Source organism: Morchella sextelata (assembly GCF_020137385.1).
Source record: "Morchella sextelata strain SCLS chromosome Unknown scls_22, whole genome shotgun sequence".
In the NCBI taxonomy this organism is placed as follows: domain Eukaryota; kingdom Fungi; phylum Ascomycota; class Pezizomycetes; order Pezizales; family Morchellaceae; genus Morchella; species Morchella sextelata.
Genome location: NW_025408637.1, coordinates 831,581 through 847,757, shown reverse-complemented (window position 1 = coordinate 847,757; position 16,177 = coordinate 831,581). Strand labels below are relative to the sequence as shown.

General features: G+C 50.2%; 3 protein-coding genes across 3 annotated transcripts; all 3 read right to left on the bottom strand.

Annotated features, from left to right (window-relative positions):
- Window positions 1–5,365: 5,365 nt before the first annotated feature.
- On the bottom strand, window positions 5,366–8,881 carry H6S33_007127 (uncharacterized protein; the record flags this gene model as incomplete). Its single annotated transcript, XM_044838474.1, has 1 exon — window positions 5,366–8,881. One exon carries the CDS (start codon window positions 8,879–8,881, stop codon window positions 5,366–5,368), a length of 3,516 nt encoding a protein of 1,171 aa, XP_044689291.1.
- Window positions 8,882–9,213: 332 nt separating this feature from the next.
- On the bottom strand, window positions 9,214–10,807 carry H6S33_007126 (uncharacterized protein; the record flags this gene model as incomplete). The annotated part of the gene is made up of 2 exons (XM_044838473.1): window positions 9,214–10,051; window positions 10,110–10,807. The coding sequence occupies 2 exons, from the start codon at window positions 10,805–10,807 to the stop codon at window positions 9,214–9,216; spliced, it is 1,536 nt and encodes a 511-aa protein (XP_044689290.1).
- A 4,296-nt stretch (window positions 10,808–15,103) lies between these two features.
- On the bottom strand, window positions 15,104–15,838 carry H6S33_007125 (uncharacterized protein; the record flags this gene model as incomplete). The annotated part of the gene is made up of 1 exon (XM_044838472.1): window positions 15,104–15,838. The coding sequence occupies one exon, from the start codon at window positions 15,836–15,838 to the stop codon at window positions 15,104–15,106; it is 735 nt and encodes a 244-aa protein (XP_044689289.1).
- Window positions 15,839–16,177: the final 339 nt, after the last annotated feature.

Sequence of the window (16,177 nt, the reverse complement as noted above, 5' to 3'; positions counted from 1 at the left end):
CGTTATCCCTGACATTTTGCAGTATGGTTTGGGATTGTTTTGTGATTTTGATATAGCAACGGTGCATCTCTTTAGTAGCGCAATGCATACCCCTGGCGACAACCTTGTTTATTTTTTGTTTCTTTATGTTCACAAGACAAAGGCCGGAACCAGCTTGTATCATATATATCAAGTGGTAACGCATTTCTTTTGCTTTTGCTTGCCCTTTATATTTACAGTTAATAGTGAGTAGATCCTTCTGTGAGAAGAAAAAGGGCGCCATAATAAGCGCTGACACCCTAAAACTATTGGCTGTTGGGAAATCAGGCGGGTATCCCGGGCTACTTCAGTCGAGTACTGAGACCCTCCGCTCTCACCGTCACCTGTGTGAGGGTGGGGGTGGTGGGTTGGTGGAAGCGTTGGGTTACTATAATCACTGAGCTTTCATATTAGGGTTAGTTCGTCGGCGGATACGACGCTTGCAATTGACGAATTACTACATACGGCCAGACCCTAAGGTCTGGTACTCATGTGCGATCTGATTAGATGTGGTGTGGGTGTGTGAGGGGGGTGGTTGAGCGCCAAGACATACCACAACGGTGGACCTTTGTTTTTGTATGGTATCGTGTTCATATTACACACATATAAAGCAGTAACGCATCTATTTTTGCACGCGCTTAATATTTACAGGTAATAGCGAGTATATCATGCTGTGACATAAAAAGTAAAAAAAGGCCACCCCAATAACACTGACATACCAACACCATTCATTCTTCAGGTATCAGGTGGGTACCCCAGGCTCGTCCACTCACCTTTACCGCACTTTCAATCTGTTCTGGTAACAAATAGCTTTTCCTGCCACCTCCCATCCCCCCTCTTAAGCCCCCTCAGCGCACACAGCAGACGACCCACCCCGCTCGCTATGAATTCTCCCTATCAGCAGCTTTTCTAGAATTCCAATCGGAGATACACCCGGTCCAGGTCCAGGCTAGAGCACGGAGCGCCGCTAAAGTCCCCCGATTGATAGTTTGTTGCGAGCTTCTGTGAGCCGTGAGAGCCGGGAGTCCGAAGGAGTATAGAAGCAGCGGGGGAGGGAGGGATCGGAACGAACAAGTGCCAGTGCGAGGGTGGGAAACATAGTACCCGTGTTGGAAGGAGGAGAGACTGTATTAACATCTCCTCATGCTGGTCTCTCTCAAATCTTACTCTTGCGGACAGGTCAATCGCAGATTGTGCCCTTGTGGATGCTGGCCGCCCCCGATGTATTGAATTGAGGATCAGCTATATTACCCAGCTGTAAATGGCATCAAGCCACCTTGCCGCCAGTCATTAGATCTATTCAGCGCCGGGAGTACATTTTCGTAGCTGATGCAAAATCCGACTCCGGGGGTCTTGGTAGATATGCTTCGAGAGAGTATGGGGCGATGTCACATCTGCGGGGGTTCTAATTTGGTAGCTTGGTAGAACTTGGGAGATGGAGTTGTCCTAGCTGGAGGGGGTGGGAACATCTTTCGGTACACCCAACGAGATGGAAATGCAGCTTTTTCTTTTTTCTTTTCTTTTTTTTCGCAGAGGCGATGGTGTCTGGAAATAGTTAATGTTCGATATGTGGATGATGGCTCTGCGCAATTCCGAGCATATCCGTTGCGCTCTGCAGTCCCCGAATGCACCATTTACTCTTCTTCTGCGAACATACACCGATCCTTCTGTGGGTCCCTGGAATTATTATGCTCTCGCCGAAACCGGTGGCGATGACTTCGTGATCGAGTAAGCGTTCATGCAAGCATATCTCCTCGGTTGACTAGGCGTATCTCTACCTTCTGCCGCTGTTGAGTTAGTTCTTAGTTGTCTGTCCATTCAAGAACCTTACGCAACGAGGGACCTCTTTTCGCCTGCAGTGCAGCTACTTTCTCATGATAACTCGCGCCGTCATGTTGGTTTTTCTCAAGGCGCTAACTTTAGATGGACATCAGAGTGCGTCTGATATAACATGCTTAGGCTTTCTATTCAACCGTGTGACTGCCCTTTTTACATGTGAGACGCGGTGGCGGAGAAAGGGGGATGGCCGCGGGTGAGAGTTTCTCTAGGCATGATCGGTAAACACCTAACCCTCAGTAATAACCTAAGTTTTAACCCCAAGGCGGTTAATATATAAGTTCTCTGGGTCTCTCGCATGACTAACCATCTTGTTTAAATTACAAAATCTCTTGGAAAAATACCGATCTTGCAGGCTACGGCGCGGGGAATTCCGGCAGACTCCAGCGTAAACCACACACACACTCCAAACACACCGTCACAAGCACACATATCCAACCACACCCCTGCCTGGGGCCACCATACTCCCAAACGTAAAGCTCGCCAGGAAATGGCAACGGTTCCCCCACTCCGAGCCGCGGTGTAGATCTTCTTCTCCACCCCCCCAAAGCAGCACGGTAAGTCTTGGCACTCAAACACCCCCTTCACACCCACCCCACATCTAATCAGATCGCACATCGGCAACAGACCTTAGGGTCCGGCCATAAGTAGTAATTCGTCAATTGCAAGCTTCGCATCCGTTGACCCACTAACCCTATGGTGAAAACTCGGCGATTGCAATATCTTTAACCCTCCACTACCGCCACCACCACCACCGCACCCCCTCTATCCTACTCTTCCACACCACATCTCACGCAGGTGACGGTGAGAGCAGAGGGCTCAGTACTCGACTAAATCCAATGAATCCAATGGTTCAAACCGGTTTGTATGTGAAGAAGAACTGCATCAGCTCTACCGTTATCATTTAGTTCAAAGCCCAAACTGCACCAACCGTATGCCCCAGATTTTTGTACGGTTTGTACTACATATACCATGGTGCAAACGCTGAGCATATCAATGTACTTTATAGTCTCGCCAAACAATATGGAGATCTCCGGGCCCCTACATTGCTCCAACCCCTATGCCAAACCCCCCTAACTGGATCCACCATGTGCATTCTTCTGTCGCAGCTAGGAGGTCTTAATTTCGAGTGATGTATAGCGATTAGGATCTGGCTAATTCCGTGCCTTAACGGTAATACGGTTTGAACCGGTTTGAATAGAGTCTCGTCCCAGTTTAACCATCGGGTAAAAATGTCACAACTGCATCAACTATACCATTATCATTAGCGCTCAAACCGGTTTATACCATTAAACCGATGTACCGCTGGATTCATTGACTAAATCAGCCTAGGGTACCCACCTCATTTCTCAAGAGTCGATGGCGTTTCTGTGTTGGTGCATGCTTATTCGGGTTCCCCTTTCCCCCCCCCCCCCCCCCCGTTACCTCACGGAGTTGTCTAACTCGCTATTACCGGTAAATATAAAGAGCGAGAAAAAAAATGCATTAACGCGTGGACTGAATGCTCCTATATCCATGACACGATATCGTACAAAAAAAGCCCTTATTGTATGTCGTGCCGTATTCTCTTGGCACTCTATCCCCCCTCTCACACCCACACCACGTCTAATCAGATATTGCCCATCAGCCCTTGCAGCCCACATGAGCAACAGACCTTAGGGCCTAGTCGTAAGTAGTACTTCGTCAATTGCAAGCTCCGCATCCGCTCACCCACCAACCCTAGTGTGAAAGCTCGGCGATTGTAAGAACCCTAACCCTTCCACCACAACCCACCCCACCCCCACCCATGCCTCACACAGGTGACGGTGAGAGCGGAAGGCTGAGTACTCGACGAAGTCAGCAAAGAGCCTCAGGCGATCTTGACCAGTGTTTCCAATAGTTCTTCAGTTTGTCAGTTCAAACTGGTTTTCCAGAACCGTTCAACAAAACAGTTCGGTTCATTTTGCCTTTTCACTATTTGGTTCAGTTCAGTTTGTTACTTGGGCCAAACCGCTTTTGTATGAAGTTGGAACTCCTCATATAAAGTACGAACACCCTATTTGGAAGAGACCCTGATCCTGAAGACCTTTGGTGTTCAGTTCCTGGTATACCAGTGCCAAGACCCCAGAACCGTTCTGCAGTATAAACCGGTTCTTATTCGGGTGGTTCAGTTGCCGGCCATTTTTATTCAGTTCAGTTCAGTTTTGTTGAAAATGAGAACCGGTTACAACCGTTGGAAACAATGATCTTGGCGGTGGACATGTAAGGTACACCCGCGCGCGCAGGCCCCGCAATGGGTAGCGGGTTACTTGGGTATACCCGGGTAAAGAGTGGGTGGGTTGGGTTGGGTTGGGTAGAGAGTGTTTTGTTGCTGGGTGGGTTGGGTATAAGGTTATTTTTTTACCCGGGTGATTCAGTTATATCTTGGGTAGAGAAATTACAACTATTTCTTATAAATGAGACATTATTCTTGGGAAAATACCGATTTGACATAAAGGTTTTTAGAGTAGGTACTTCAATTAGACTATTATTTCATGCTTAACACCAAAAACTCTACCCGTTAAAAAGTACCTTTTACCCGGGTAATATTCAACGGGTTGGGTTGGGTTGGGTACTCAGATCTGACAGGTTGGGTGGGCCGGGTCGAGGCCCTTTCTCTACCCGGGTATACCCATTGCGGGGCCTGCGCGCGCGTGAGACAGATCTATACTGGCCGTACGGCCTGGCACGGAAAGCAACCCGGGGAAAACAGAACCCCCGTGGAACGTATCCGGGTAATAGCCATTGATGCACTCCCGATGCATATACTCAACCCCCCCGACTAGTCTGTCCAAACTACGCAGAGAGGCAGTACGCTCTGCCCCGCTGTTTGGGGAAATGCCAATGCTAAGCGATAATTCTGTAGCTTTTAAACTTGTAATATTGTAAACCGGATTCCGCTCGCTGAGTGACTGATGATGCCACTAAGACGAAGCAGAATCCTACCCTATTTATACATGTTGGAACCTATGCCAAGGCTCGCTTTCTAATACTACTAATACCACGATAATAGAATAAGACAATCAACCTGAAGATAGCCCCGATAGAAAAGCGCACCCGCACAGTCCCGTTCCTCCATTCTAATTCTAACACGTAACCATGAACCCTGCAATTGCCAGTAACCGAGCTGTATCATACCATTGTCCTAGAGCTACTTCCTTAAGTAGAATGGCCTGCAGCCATTAACCCCGCTTCTATTCCGTTCCGGGTGAGACACCCAATAGTAAGCGTGTTCTCACAATAGCCTAATACTGGTGTTGTTGCACCCGGTGCTCCCACACCCCTCGGTACCTTTCTATGCTTGTTCTTCCGCTACCCGACCATACCCGCATCACCACCCCTCACTCACTATTCTTCCTGTTTCCTCGACTTAGGGCAGTGCTCGTAATTCCTGTAACACTACTCCCCCTTCCTAGACGTCGCCCTCGACCGTTAAAACCTCTCTATGATAAAAACCCTGTGGGAAAAGTCATAGAGTAGGAAAGGTATCGAGCTAGTCTTTCCCAGTCCGTTGTCGCTTCGGAGGTCGTCTCGAGTCGGTGACTGGCCCTTGACTCCGCGTATGGGGTCGGGTACTCGTACTTGGTTTGAAGTTCTCATCTAAGAGCGCTTCTTGAGGATCGGGTGTTGCGAGTCGTTTCCGTGTATTCTGTTGTCTACCTGGATTTTGGTCCTCTCGATAAGGTCGTAGCAGCATCTCGTGGAATACGTCGTGAACCTTCCATTCTACCGGAAGGTTCAACCGATAAGCCCTATTTCCTACAGCTGCGGCAACTTCGAAGGGTCCAGTGAACTTGTCCGACCACTTGTCGTATCCCCCGAGGTTCCGAGTATCCAACAAGACCTTTTGACCGATTGTGAACCGCTGAACAGCTGGCCCTGGTCTTGACGCCATTCTGTCAAAGGTCTTCTGCAGCGTTTCTCTCGCTGACTCGTGAGCTTGAAGAAGGTCGTCCAAGTAGTTGTTTCCATTGACGTCCAGCCGACCGATATCCACATCTGTTGGCCAATCCGTTCGTGGGTGGAAACCGTAGTTACTATAGAACGGCGATTGTCCTGTAGACGAGTGTTTCGCATTGTTATAGGCATACTCGCAGATTGGTAGCAGGTCCTTCCATTTCTTCCCGGTACCTGCAGTGTAGGCTCGAAGGTAGGATTCGAGGTGCTGGTTGGTTTTTTCCGTTTGACCATCTGTCTGCGGGTGGAACGAGGTTGAGAGTCTTCTACGAATCCCAAATCGTTCTGTAACCGCCGTCCAGAATGCTGATACGAACTGTGTTCCCCTGTCAGAGACAATGCTCCTGGGAAGTCCGTGAAAACGCCAGATATCTTTGACGAATGCATTAGCGGTCTGTTCCGCATTGATTCCCGTCATTGGAATGAAGTGAGCCATTTTCGTAAAACGGTCCACGACTACCAATACGTTACGGAATCCTGATTTCTCTTTTGGCATTTCTACCACGAAATCCATTGAGATATCAGTCCAAGGGGTGGTGGCTAACTCTAGGGGTTGAGGGAGTGATAAGTGTCTCCGACGCTGCTTGGCTCTCTGGCATACATCGCAAGTCTTAACAAAGTTGGCTACATCCGTGGACATTCCTGGCCACCAGTAGTTCCTATCGATCAACTCAAGGGTTTTATCCCTTCCTAGATGCCCCGCTACGGGTCTGTCATGATGATCCTCAATGACTTGCTTGACCGCGTATCCTGGCACTACCCAACGACCATCGTGGGTGGCCTCATTCGATCCCGGCGTCCATTCAGTAGTAAGCTCTGCTGTTACGGCAGCAGCTTCCTCTGACCCGAAGACTTCAAGGTTTGTATCAGGGAGAGGTTCATCCCGGAACACTCTCCGAACCCATTGTCTGTCCTGTTCATACCAGTCTTGTAGTAGCTGAGGCAGCTCTACACCTGGTATGTCGTACCACTGATCCAACGGAGTCCATCCTTCCTCGGGGTTGCCGATAATTTCAGGTCCAGTTTCTACACTGGTCCGTGATTTTCTGACAAACTGTTCTGCGCTGAGCAACTGTTTTACGGGTTGTTCACGCATCACTCCCCCTTCCATAGCGAACTCTGGGCGCCTTGTGAGTGCATCTGGCTTGCCGTTCTTTTCGCCTGGGCGGTAATGGATCCTGAAGCGAAAAGGTGCTATCTTTTCGGCCCATCTGGCTTGTCTTCTCGACAACTTCTTGGTCGTTGTGAAATACTGTAGGTTCTGATGATCCGAATGTATCTGGATAGGAATGTCCGTTCCTTCCAGCCAATGTCTCCAAGTCAAGAGAGCAGAAACTATAGCGAGCATCTCCTTGTCATAGATCTCGTAGTTAACCTCTGCCTCGTTGAACTTACGAGAGTGGTAAGCTACCGGGTGTAGAATACCGTCCTCGAACACCTGAGAGAGTACTGCAGCCTCGGCCCAGTCACTCGCATCAGTTTCTATGATTGCTTCACGGTGTTCGTCATAGTGTCGTAGTATTGGGTCAGATGTGAATCTCTTCTTGAGTTCATCAAAAGCACTTTGCTGTTCCCTGCTCCATCGCCATACGGAACCCTTCTTCAAGAGGTCGGTCATTGGTCGACAAATTTCGGAGTACCTGTGGATAAACCGTCGTAGGAAATTGGCGAACCCGAGGAAACATTGAAGTTCCTTAACCTTGGTGGGTGCCAACCATTCTGTGATTGCTTTCACCTTTTTAGGTGAGACCTGGTTTCCTTCTCCTGATAGTACAAATCCCAGGAATTCTAGCTCCTGTTTGTACCATTCCGTTTTCTCGAGGTTCCCGTATAGGTGGTTTTGTTGCAGTCGCTCCAATACTTTTCGCACAAGAGTCGTATGCTCTTCTCTAGCCTTTGAATATATTAGGATATCATCCAAGTAGACTACTACGCCTTGATCCAAGAGATCCTTGAATATGGTATTAACCATGACCTGGAACGACGCTGGTGCATTGGTTAAGCCAAAAGGCATTACCCTATATTCGAAGTGGCCGTATTTCGTTCTGAAAGCTGTTTTCCATTCCTCGCCAGCAGCGATTCTAATCAAATTGTAGCCATTCTTCAGGTCTAATTTGGTGAAGAACTCTGCTCCTTTCGTCGCATCGGCCAATTCTGTCATAAGTGGGAGAGGATAGCGATTCTTGACTGTGATAGCGTTTAAGCCACGAAAGTCTACGCATAACCTTAATTTCCCGTTGGCCTTGCGAACGAACAGAATGGGTGCTGCTGCCGGGCTAGTGGAGGGGACTATTTTGCCAGAGGCTAGCATTTCGTCCAAGTACTCCCGGAGTGCCTTCTGTTCCACTGGGGAGAGTGCGTAGATCGGTCCCCATGGAGGCTGCTTTCCTTCCATAAGGGGAATGGTGTGGTCCCATTCAGAATGATCAGGTAGTTGATCGGCTCCCTCCTTGGAGAAGACGTTGACAAAGTCCTGATACTCCATTGGTATAGCATCAACGAGAGCCTCGTTTACCAATGCCCTTGCCCAGAAAGGGTGTTCCTCAATCATCATCTGTGTCTCGGTTGACGACCTCAACAGCCTGATGACGAGCTCCTCTGGGTCTTCTTCGTATGTATCATACATGGTCATGAAGCATCCCTTAATCTCACAATAGATGTTGTCGAAGGTGACCTTATTCTGACCCCAATGTATGGTAGGTTGATGGTCCTTAAGCCATCGATGTGGTATGACGAGGTCTTCTCCTGCAAACGAGCCAACCTCGCAGACGATGTCTCTGTCTAGATGGTTGCCGATGCGGAGGGTAAGAGATTCAGTGATGTGGGTTCCGGAGTTAGGCATAGGGGTACCATCGGCCTGTCTGATGATGAGAGGCTTAGGTCGAGGTTGGGTTGGGATCTTGAGACGATGGATACAGTTCCAGGGCATAACCCAGTCCTCTGTTCCGCTGTCTAGGAGTGCATTGACTATCTCTGCATGAAGGGTACTAGTTGCAGGGTGTGCCCAGGAGATCTCAATCTCGAGGCGGGTTTCTTGGTTTTGTGAGGACATATTCATATGTATAAAAGTGTAAGATAAAGGTATGTTGTTTTCAGATATAAGTGAGTTTGATGTGAATGGTTCTTGTTGTTGAGCGCGGGGCGAGGGAGTTTATATAGACAATTCAAGCGTCGATGAAGGCCATAGTACAACACTTATGCGTCAGGTGTTTCGGGGTGTGACCCCGCTTCTCAGAGTATGTGTAAAGAGAATTAAATTGCGCAAAATAACAACCGATAGAACATAACATAACCCGATCCCTTGTAAAAACCAAACAAAAAAAAAAAACCTCATAACACAACATAGAATAAACAACCGTAAAACATAGAAATACCCAATCAATTTTAGTTCTCCAAATTCGTAATCCTTGCCCTAAATGCCTCATTTTGTGGCCCCAATTTCCGTTTCTTATCACCTTCCCTTCCGTGGTCCTTTCTCCCGGAAGGAGGCTCTCTCCTCTTCAGGTTTGTTAACCTGACCTTGCTCGTCGCCACGCAATCCTTCACGAAGTGGTTATCTCTACCACAACGGAAACATTTTCCTTCCTTCTGCCATTTTTCCTTCTCTTCCTTGGTGACACCTAAGTCATCCGAGGCCTTAGAGTTATTGGCTGATGCGGGGAAAGTTTTCCGAGGATTTGCATTGTTGCGCGATTTTCGCCGTTCCGTTTTTTCGTCGCGAGGTTTGACAGTATCTTTACCTCGCAGGATCTCTTTCCGAGCCTTCACCTCGTGGTCCTTGCGTCCGACTTTTCGTACCCAGGTTAACCAGTCCACAAAATCTCCAGGTTCCTCAATCGCATTGGATAGCCGTTGTTCCAGCGAGGAGTTTATTCCTGTTAGGATCATGGATCTCATGACAACTGGTCCAACTCGTGCGTCCCATTCTAGGTTCTGCATTTCATTGATATAGTCGTCGATTGGGCCAGTCTGCCGGAGTTTATCCATTTTTTGCTTGGCCTGTTCCTGACTTGTGCGGTTGCAATATTGGGTACGGAGTTCTTGCTTGAACCGTTCCCAGGTTCTGATGCTGCTGTCCAAGGCTAACCTCTCCGTAAAATTCCGCCAAAAGTTCGCCGCACTACCGGTGAACTCGAGGGAGGCCCACATGATCTTAGTGCCGTTATCCCATTGGACCTTCTTCTGGAGACTGATTAGGATCTCCATCTGGTCGATCCAGAGTCTTACGTCTTGATCGGCTTTTCCGGAGAAGGGAATGTTGGCCTTTTTGGGTGCATCACCTGCGGTGGCGCGAGGACGGTGCGAGAGTTCTTTCTCCCGTTGGCGCCTCTGTAGTGGTGACGATCTGTTCCAAGACTTGGCCGAGATTCGCGGTGGTTGTGGCTGTCTCTGCCCACACTTGCGCGAGGATGATCCTTTCGCGGCGCTCCCGTTCCTCTTGGTCCTGGCCGAACTTCATCTGCAACTCGCGGATGAGTTCGGTCTGCTCTGCGTGCTGCTGGGCGAGCTGCGCGGAGTGCTGACGAGTGATGTCCCTGATTATAGGGAGGTCTTGGATGCTCACCGTGAGGTCTCCAAGTCCGCGACTCAGCTGCTGAACCACTGGGGCTCCTCTCCGTTCGATTTCTTGCCCGATAATCTCTCCAAAGGGGTGCTCGATACGGCGTTCCTCTACGTCCATATCCGTGTCTTCGTCCTCGTCCGTTACCCTGGGGACCGAGGGCCTCGGAATAGAAGACCTCTCTCTGATTGGCGTTTTGTACGGGGAATAGTCTCGATAGTCCCCTTGCCTGCGTGAGCGGGGTTGGCCATAGGATTCGGCCGGCTGAGTCGATCTGAAGAGGTCGCTGATTGGCATGTCCAGATCCCTCCTGTGGCGCTGCCTCGCCTGGGTCTCGACTATACCTCGATCTCTCACTGTGATTGAACTCTCCATGTTGTAGTCTTCCTCCGGTCGTTGCTGATGACCCCTTGACATCGCTAAGTTGCTCGATCCTGAGCTGTGGCTGTCTTCTACACCAGGGTTGAACGACGAACCAAGGGACGGAGTGAGCTAATCCGTAGGATTGCTGTCTAAGGGTGACTTTGATGGGGAAGAGTTCAGGGTAGTTGAGGATCTCCGGGTCGTGTTCTTCGAACGTGCAAGTAGTGCCTGTTTCGATAAAAAACCCGGCGTACTCGAGGTATCCGCAATAGAGATGTTCGGCACTGCCTCCACGAACGATAAAGGAGGTAGTGCAAATAAAGTTGTTGATAGCTGCTGTTGCTACTCGGGGATGCATAAGGTATCAAAGAGCCCTTCTAATAGACTACTTTCTTATTCTTTTACTTGAGCGCACGGTGACTATCCGCCACACAAAATACTCCCAAGTATTGGTCTAAGCAAGTAGTTGTCTTATCGGGACGTTGATAATATGCGATCGGTAAAATAATAGCGTAGTGGATAAGGAACAATATAGTGTTTGGGGAAATGCCAATGCTAAGCGATAATTCTGTAGCTCTTAAACTTGTAATATTGTAAACCGGATTCCGCTCGCTGAGTGACTGATGATGCCACTAAGACGAAGCAGAATCCTACCCTATTTATACATGTTGGAACCTATGCCAAGGCTCGCTTTCTAATACTACTAATACCACGATAATAGAATAAGACAATCAACCTGAAGATAGCCCCGATAGAAAAGCGCACCCGCACAGTCCCGTTCCTCCATTCTAATTCTAACACGTAACCATGAACCCTGCAATTGCCAGTAACCGAGCTGTATCATACCATTGTCCTAGAGCTACTTCCTTAAGTAGAATGGCCTGCAGCCATTAACCCCGCTTCTATTCCGTTCCGGGTGAGACACCCAATAGTAAGCGTGTTCTCACAATAGCCTAATACTGGTGTTGTTGCACCCGGTGCTCCCACACCCCTCGGTACCTTTCTATGCTTGTTCTTCCGCTACCCGACCATACCCGCATCACCACCCCTCACTCACTATTCTTCCTGTTTCCTCGACTTAGGGCAGTGCTCGTAATTCCTGTAACACCCGCGGAAACCATATTTTTGGTGGTCCTCCGAGAAACAGCCGAGTGATGCTCGTGTTGATCCCCGCTTCACGGTCGGTCTCCGCGGCGGCGCGGTGGCTGTTGTAGGCCATATTGGAAGATACGCCATGATGGAAAATTCCGCCGTGGCTGAATCCTCCGTAATGGCCAGTCTTCGGAAAGGCCCTGGGAGACTAGCCTCTCATTAGCGAATTTGTAAAGGAATGTGGGGCGGGTGAAAACTGGCGGCTAGCTGGACTGGAATAAGATGGGATTATGATCTACTACCCTACGACGTATATCTTAATCCTTCTTACTAGTACGCGACGTAGCTACTTGTAATATGATATCTTTATAAGCCTTCTGGTGCGACATCTACCTCACCTGGTACAAGGTTTAAAACTGTTCCTTTCTACACCCAGAATTGAGTAGTGACTTGCTAAGATCGCACTCGGGATACGGTACTAAACTAAATATATTTGTGGATAATCCAGACATCCCTAGACTAAGGTCTGCATACAATTAATGAATTAAACCAAGGGAAGAAAAAAAGATGCAGACATCCCACGGGAAAGGTACCCGAGTGATAGCTCATGATGCACCCCCGGTTACTTGCACCACCCCCTCTGAGTGGCATCCGGACTGAACTTATACCTGCGAATGAGGTTGTGCGGTGAGAATTCTGAGGGTATCTTGCTGCTGGGGCGTCTACTGTGATTACTCCGACGTCTCGGAAGTCTGGGGATCGGGAGCAGTCGGATTCTAATCCGTGAGCATGCGACAGATAAGGTTTCGTTAGCCTCCGGCATGTGGATTAGACTTTATTCTGACCCAGATGTCCGTAAACCAGAGTCCCAACCCCAATATCACGTATCGGAGGCCACCGTAGGAAATGGAGAGTGGTCGGAAAGTTAATGTTCCGACACTATGATCCCTGCGCTGCATGGTATGCTCCCTACAGCGCCACTCCCGAGCCGTCCCGCACCTGCCAAATAAACTTCCCGATGCTCCACTACCGCACTGCGAGGCATGGCCTCTACCCCGATATTTGGAAGCAGAAGCCGTATGCAGCATCCCCCCCCCCCCCCCTCTTTCGTTAAACATAAAACTCAAAACTCCATTTCTCAAACGACTAACAAGCCGGCCAACCAGCCAACAATGTACCACCTATCCCTTCTCCTTCTCCTAGCCCTCCTAGGCTTCTCCACCACCGCGAACGTACCCCAGTAGATACCAAGCGGCACATCCATAGCCAAGGGATGCCAGTTCCTTGTGTTTCTTCGCCTCTACAGAGACTTCGCCGTCGGAAAAACCGTCATTGAGATTTTGAGTGGGGCGGTGGTGGAAGCGGTGGAGAGATCTGGTTGTGAATGTGGCTGGCGGGTGGAGCGGGGTGGAGCGCGGTGGTGGTGGACGGAAGGCAGAGTATTTTGGGATACGCGGGAGGGTGGGGGGGGGGGGGGTGGTGGGTCCGGTGGTGGTACCGCGATGGTGCTTGGCTTTTGTGGTTCGTGGTTTTCATGTCGTGCTAGTTTGTCGTTCTAGTCCGTGTTTTATCAGCAATCGACACAATATTATTGATGCCATATTCACACCCGGCGCGGTGTTTCTTTCAATCCTGCGGCGGAATTGACGGCCCGATCGAAGGAGTCGGTGCAAGTTGTGTTGCTTTTAATCCTTCGTTAACTTCCGATGTCAACCATACTGTTGACGCAGCGGCTTTGGATACTAAACTCACTTTGAGTGCGCTGTATTTCTTCTCGTTTCTCATCCGGTGTTTGGAGGTAAGGTCTCACTAGATCTGTTCGATAAGTCACTGGGGATATCGGGCATGATTTCAAAAGTACTTTGCTAGTTTCTCCCATCTATCTTTGAGCTAGACGAGAGGGGATGTGGGGTGGTCCATCGTACTATGGAGTATATATATTCCCCGTAAATATGGAAGCGGGGGGTGCGTCATCGAGCATCACTCGGTCTGTGTGATGTTCAGTGCGGGTATCTCTGGTCGGCGCAGTTCGAGGTGGTATGGCACCAGCATAAGTATTTATTCTTTTGTGGTCGTAGATCTATTTGTTCTCAAAATCCGGAGTTGCTGGGAGTGGTGCGTTTCCGGTTAAGCGGCATTGCAGGTCTTCAATTAATGTGTTTTGATATCGGGTTTGGAGGGGTTAGGTTATCCACTTAGTGATAGCGGAACTTTGTGTAATAGTCGGGAGTCGGGACGAAGGTAGCTTTGTTCCAAATTTGTATAGCCTCTCTCCTCCAGAGTCGTCTTATGCCCGTAGCTTACTTATAAAGTAGGTATTAACTGTAGTTTTGGCGGCGTGGGCTGGTGGTGGTAGTGCTGATGCGGGCGGGTGGAGCGGCTAGGAGGTGGCTTTAGCGCGGGGGTGGCGGTGTGCGTGGGGGTTTGGGGCGAAGGTTGTTGAGTGGGGGTTGTGGGGAGGGCCGGGGGGGGCGTCGTAGCTACGACTCCCCCGCCGTAAGAGATTGAGACCGGGAGTTGGATGTGTCGCACACAAAACGCCGCACTTCTGTCGCCGTTCGTCTGCACACCCCCGAAACCGCGTCGGGGATGGGCGGCGGGATCGTGCGCTGTCACTCGGAGGTCCAAGGACGGCGTGTGTTGAGGATATCATATCAGCGGTCTGTTGTCGCTAGGTTTTTGCGCGGGGGGCGTGGGAGGGGAGGTGGCTCGCCGCGCCGCTGCATATTAAGGGGCGGAAGGTGGGGGGTGTAGCTGTGGTGGTGGGATTTCTGCGGTAGGGCCGGTGTGGTTCAAAGCTTAGCGGGAGATGGGAGGGGGCGTTGGTTCTGAGTGCGGGTGGGGTTGGGCTGGGCTCGGATGGATTATGGAAGGCGGTGAGGGCACCGAGTGGTGGCGTGGTAATGGGCTGATGGGGGCGGGGGTGCCGGTGGTTTGTGTGCTTCGGGCCCTGGGCCGGTGTAGTTGAGGGGAATATACCGTGATCAGTATTGGCTTGTGGGAGGGAGGGGGAACACCGGTGATGTAGTCCAAAAAGCTCCAAGCGTTATGGTGCAATGGCATCGAAGCGTGAGAGACTGTCAGTCATGTGCTCTGTATTGAAGTGAAGTCGATCGTGTATTGTACTATCAATATAAACATCCCCGCATGAAGCGCACTAAACATGAGCAGCAAGAACAGCATGAAGCACGCATGAAGATCCCATGTCTGAGCAAGAAAGAATGTAAATCACCCCCACGCCCACTCGGTATGATACCGCTATGGGCAACTACTATCACCGGCGTTCAGTAACTCCGGATACCCAAGCTTTCGCATCGTCTTCTGGACCCACATCTCGGCTGCTGCATCCATCTCTTCCGCGGTGGCGGCGGTCATCACTTGCCGGTCTATGCTGTCGTCGCTGATTGCGGGAGAGGGTTCCTTAGGTCCCCGGCGGCGGCGATTCTGTCTTCGCCGCTTACGCTTGCGACCGGAGGGGGCGGTTGCGTCGGTATCTGTTGGGCCGTGGGGTGGCGGGAGTTGATGGTCGGTAGCCTTTCGCTTGGATCCGCGGGGTGGACTGGCTGCCAGCGAGATCGGCGGATGGCGGACAGCGGACGTGATAGTTCTGGGGTTGTCGGAAGAGTTGGTCTTTTGTTCTTCCGGCAGGTTGGCTGGAGAGAGGGAAATTAGTTGATGTTTTATAGATTCGATCTCCAACCGCGGCAAGGAACCACCGAGAGATAGGCGATAGGGAGGTGCTGGTAGGGATCCTGGCTCATCCGAGATCGGTGATGTGATCTCCTCCGGGGAGAGCGGCTTCGGGTCGGTCGAACGTTGAAAGGAAAGTTTGAAAGGTATGGGTGAGATGATGAGATGTGACTTTCGATAGAGTCGGTAGTCGAGCGACGATAGCGAGTTGGAGATGGTGGCATCGAGGGAGAGGCGGAAGGGTATTGGGCTCAGGTTGCGGAGCTCGACGAGGGAGACGGAACGGTGGGGGCAGGTGTTCATGATGAAGCGAGTGGGAGTGTAAGTGGGAGGGAGAGAGAATGTGGGATGGAAGGAGTGTTGTGGATGGATCTGGCTCGCTTTGGACTTGTTGTCTGGAAGGAAGGTGTCATTTTAACGCACCCAGGATCACAGGTTGAGCACTTTCTGTGAGCTACAGATTACAGGTGCTTCTTCCATCAGTCTAACGAGAAGAGATGTTTCCTCCGGAGACCAGGCCAGAAGAAGCAAAGAGAGCTGCCAGAGTACATATATCTCAAATCTGTTATATAATATCCTTGGCGTATACTTGCTTTACGATGACACGCACAGGTAACGTCAAGGCCACACCCCCCTGGGCCC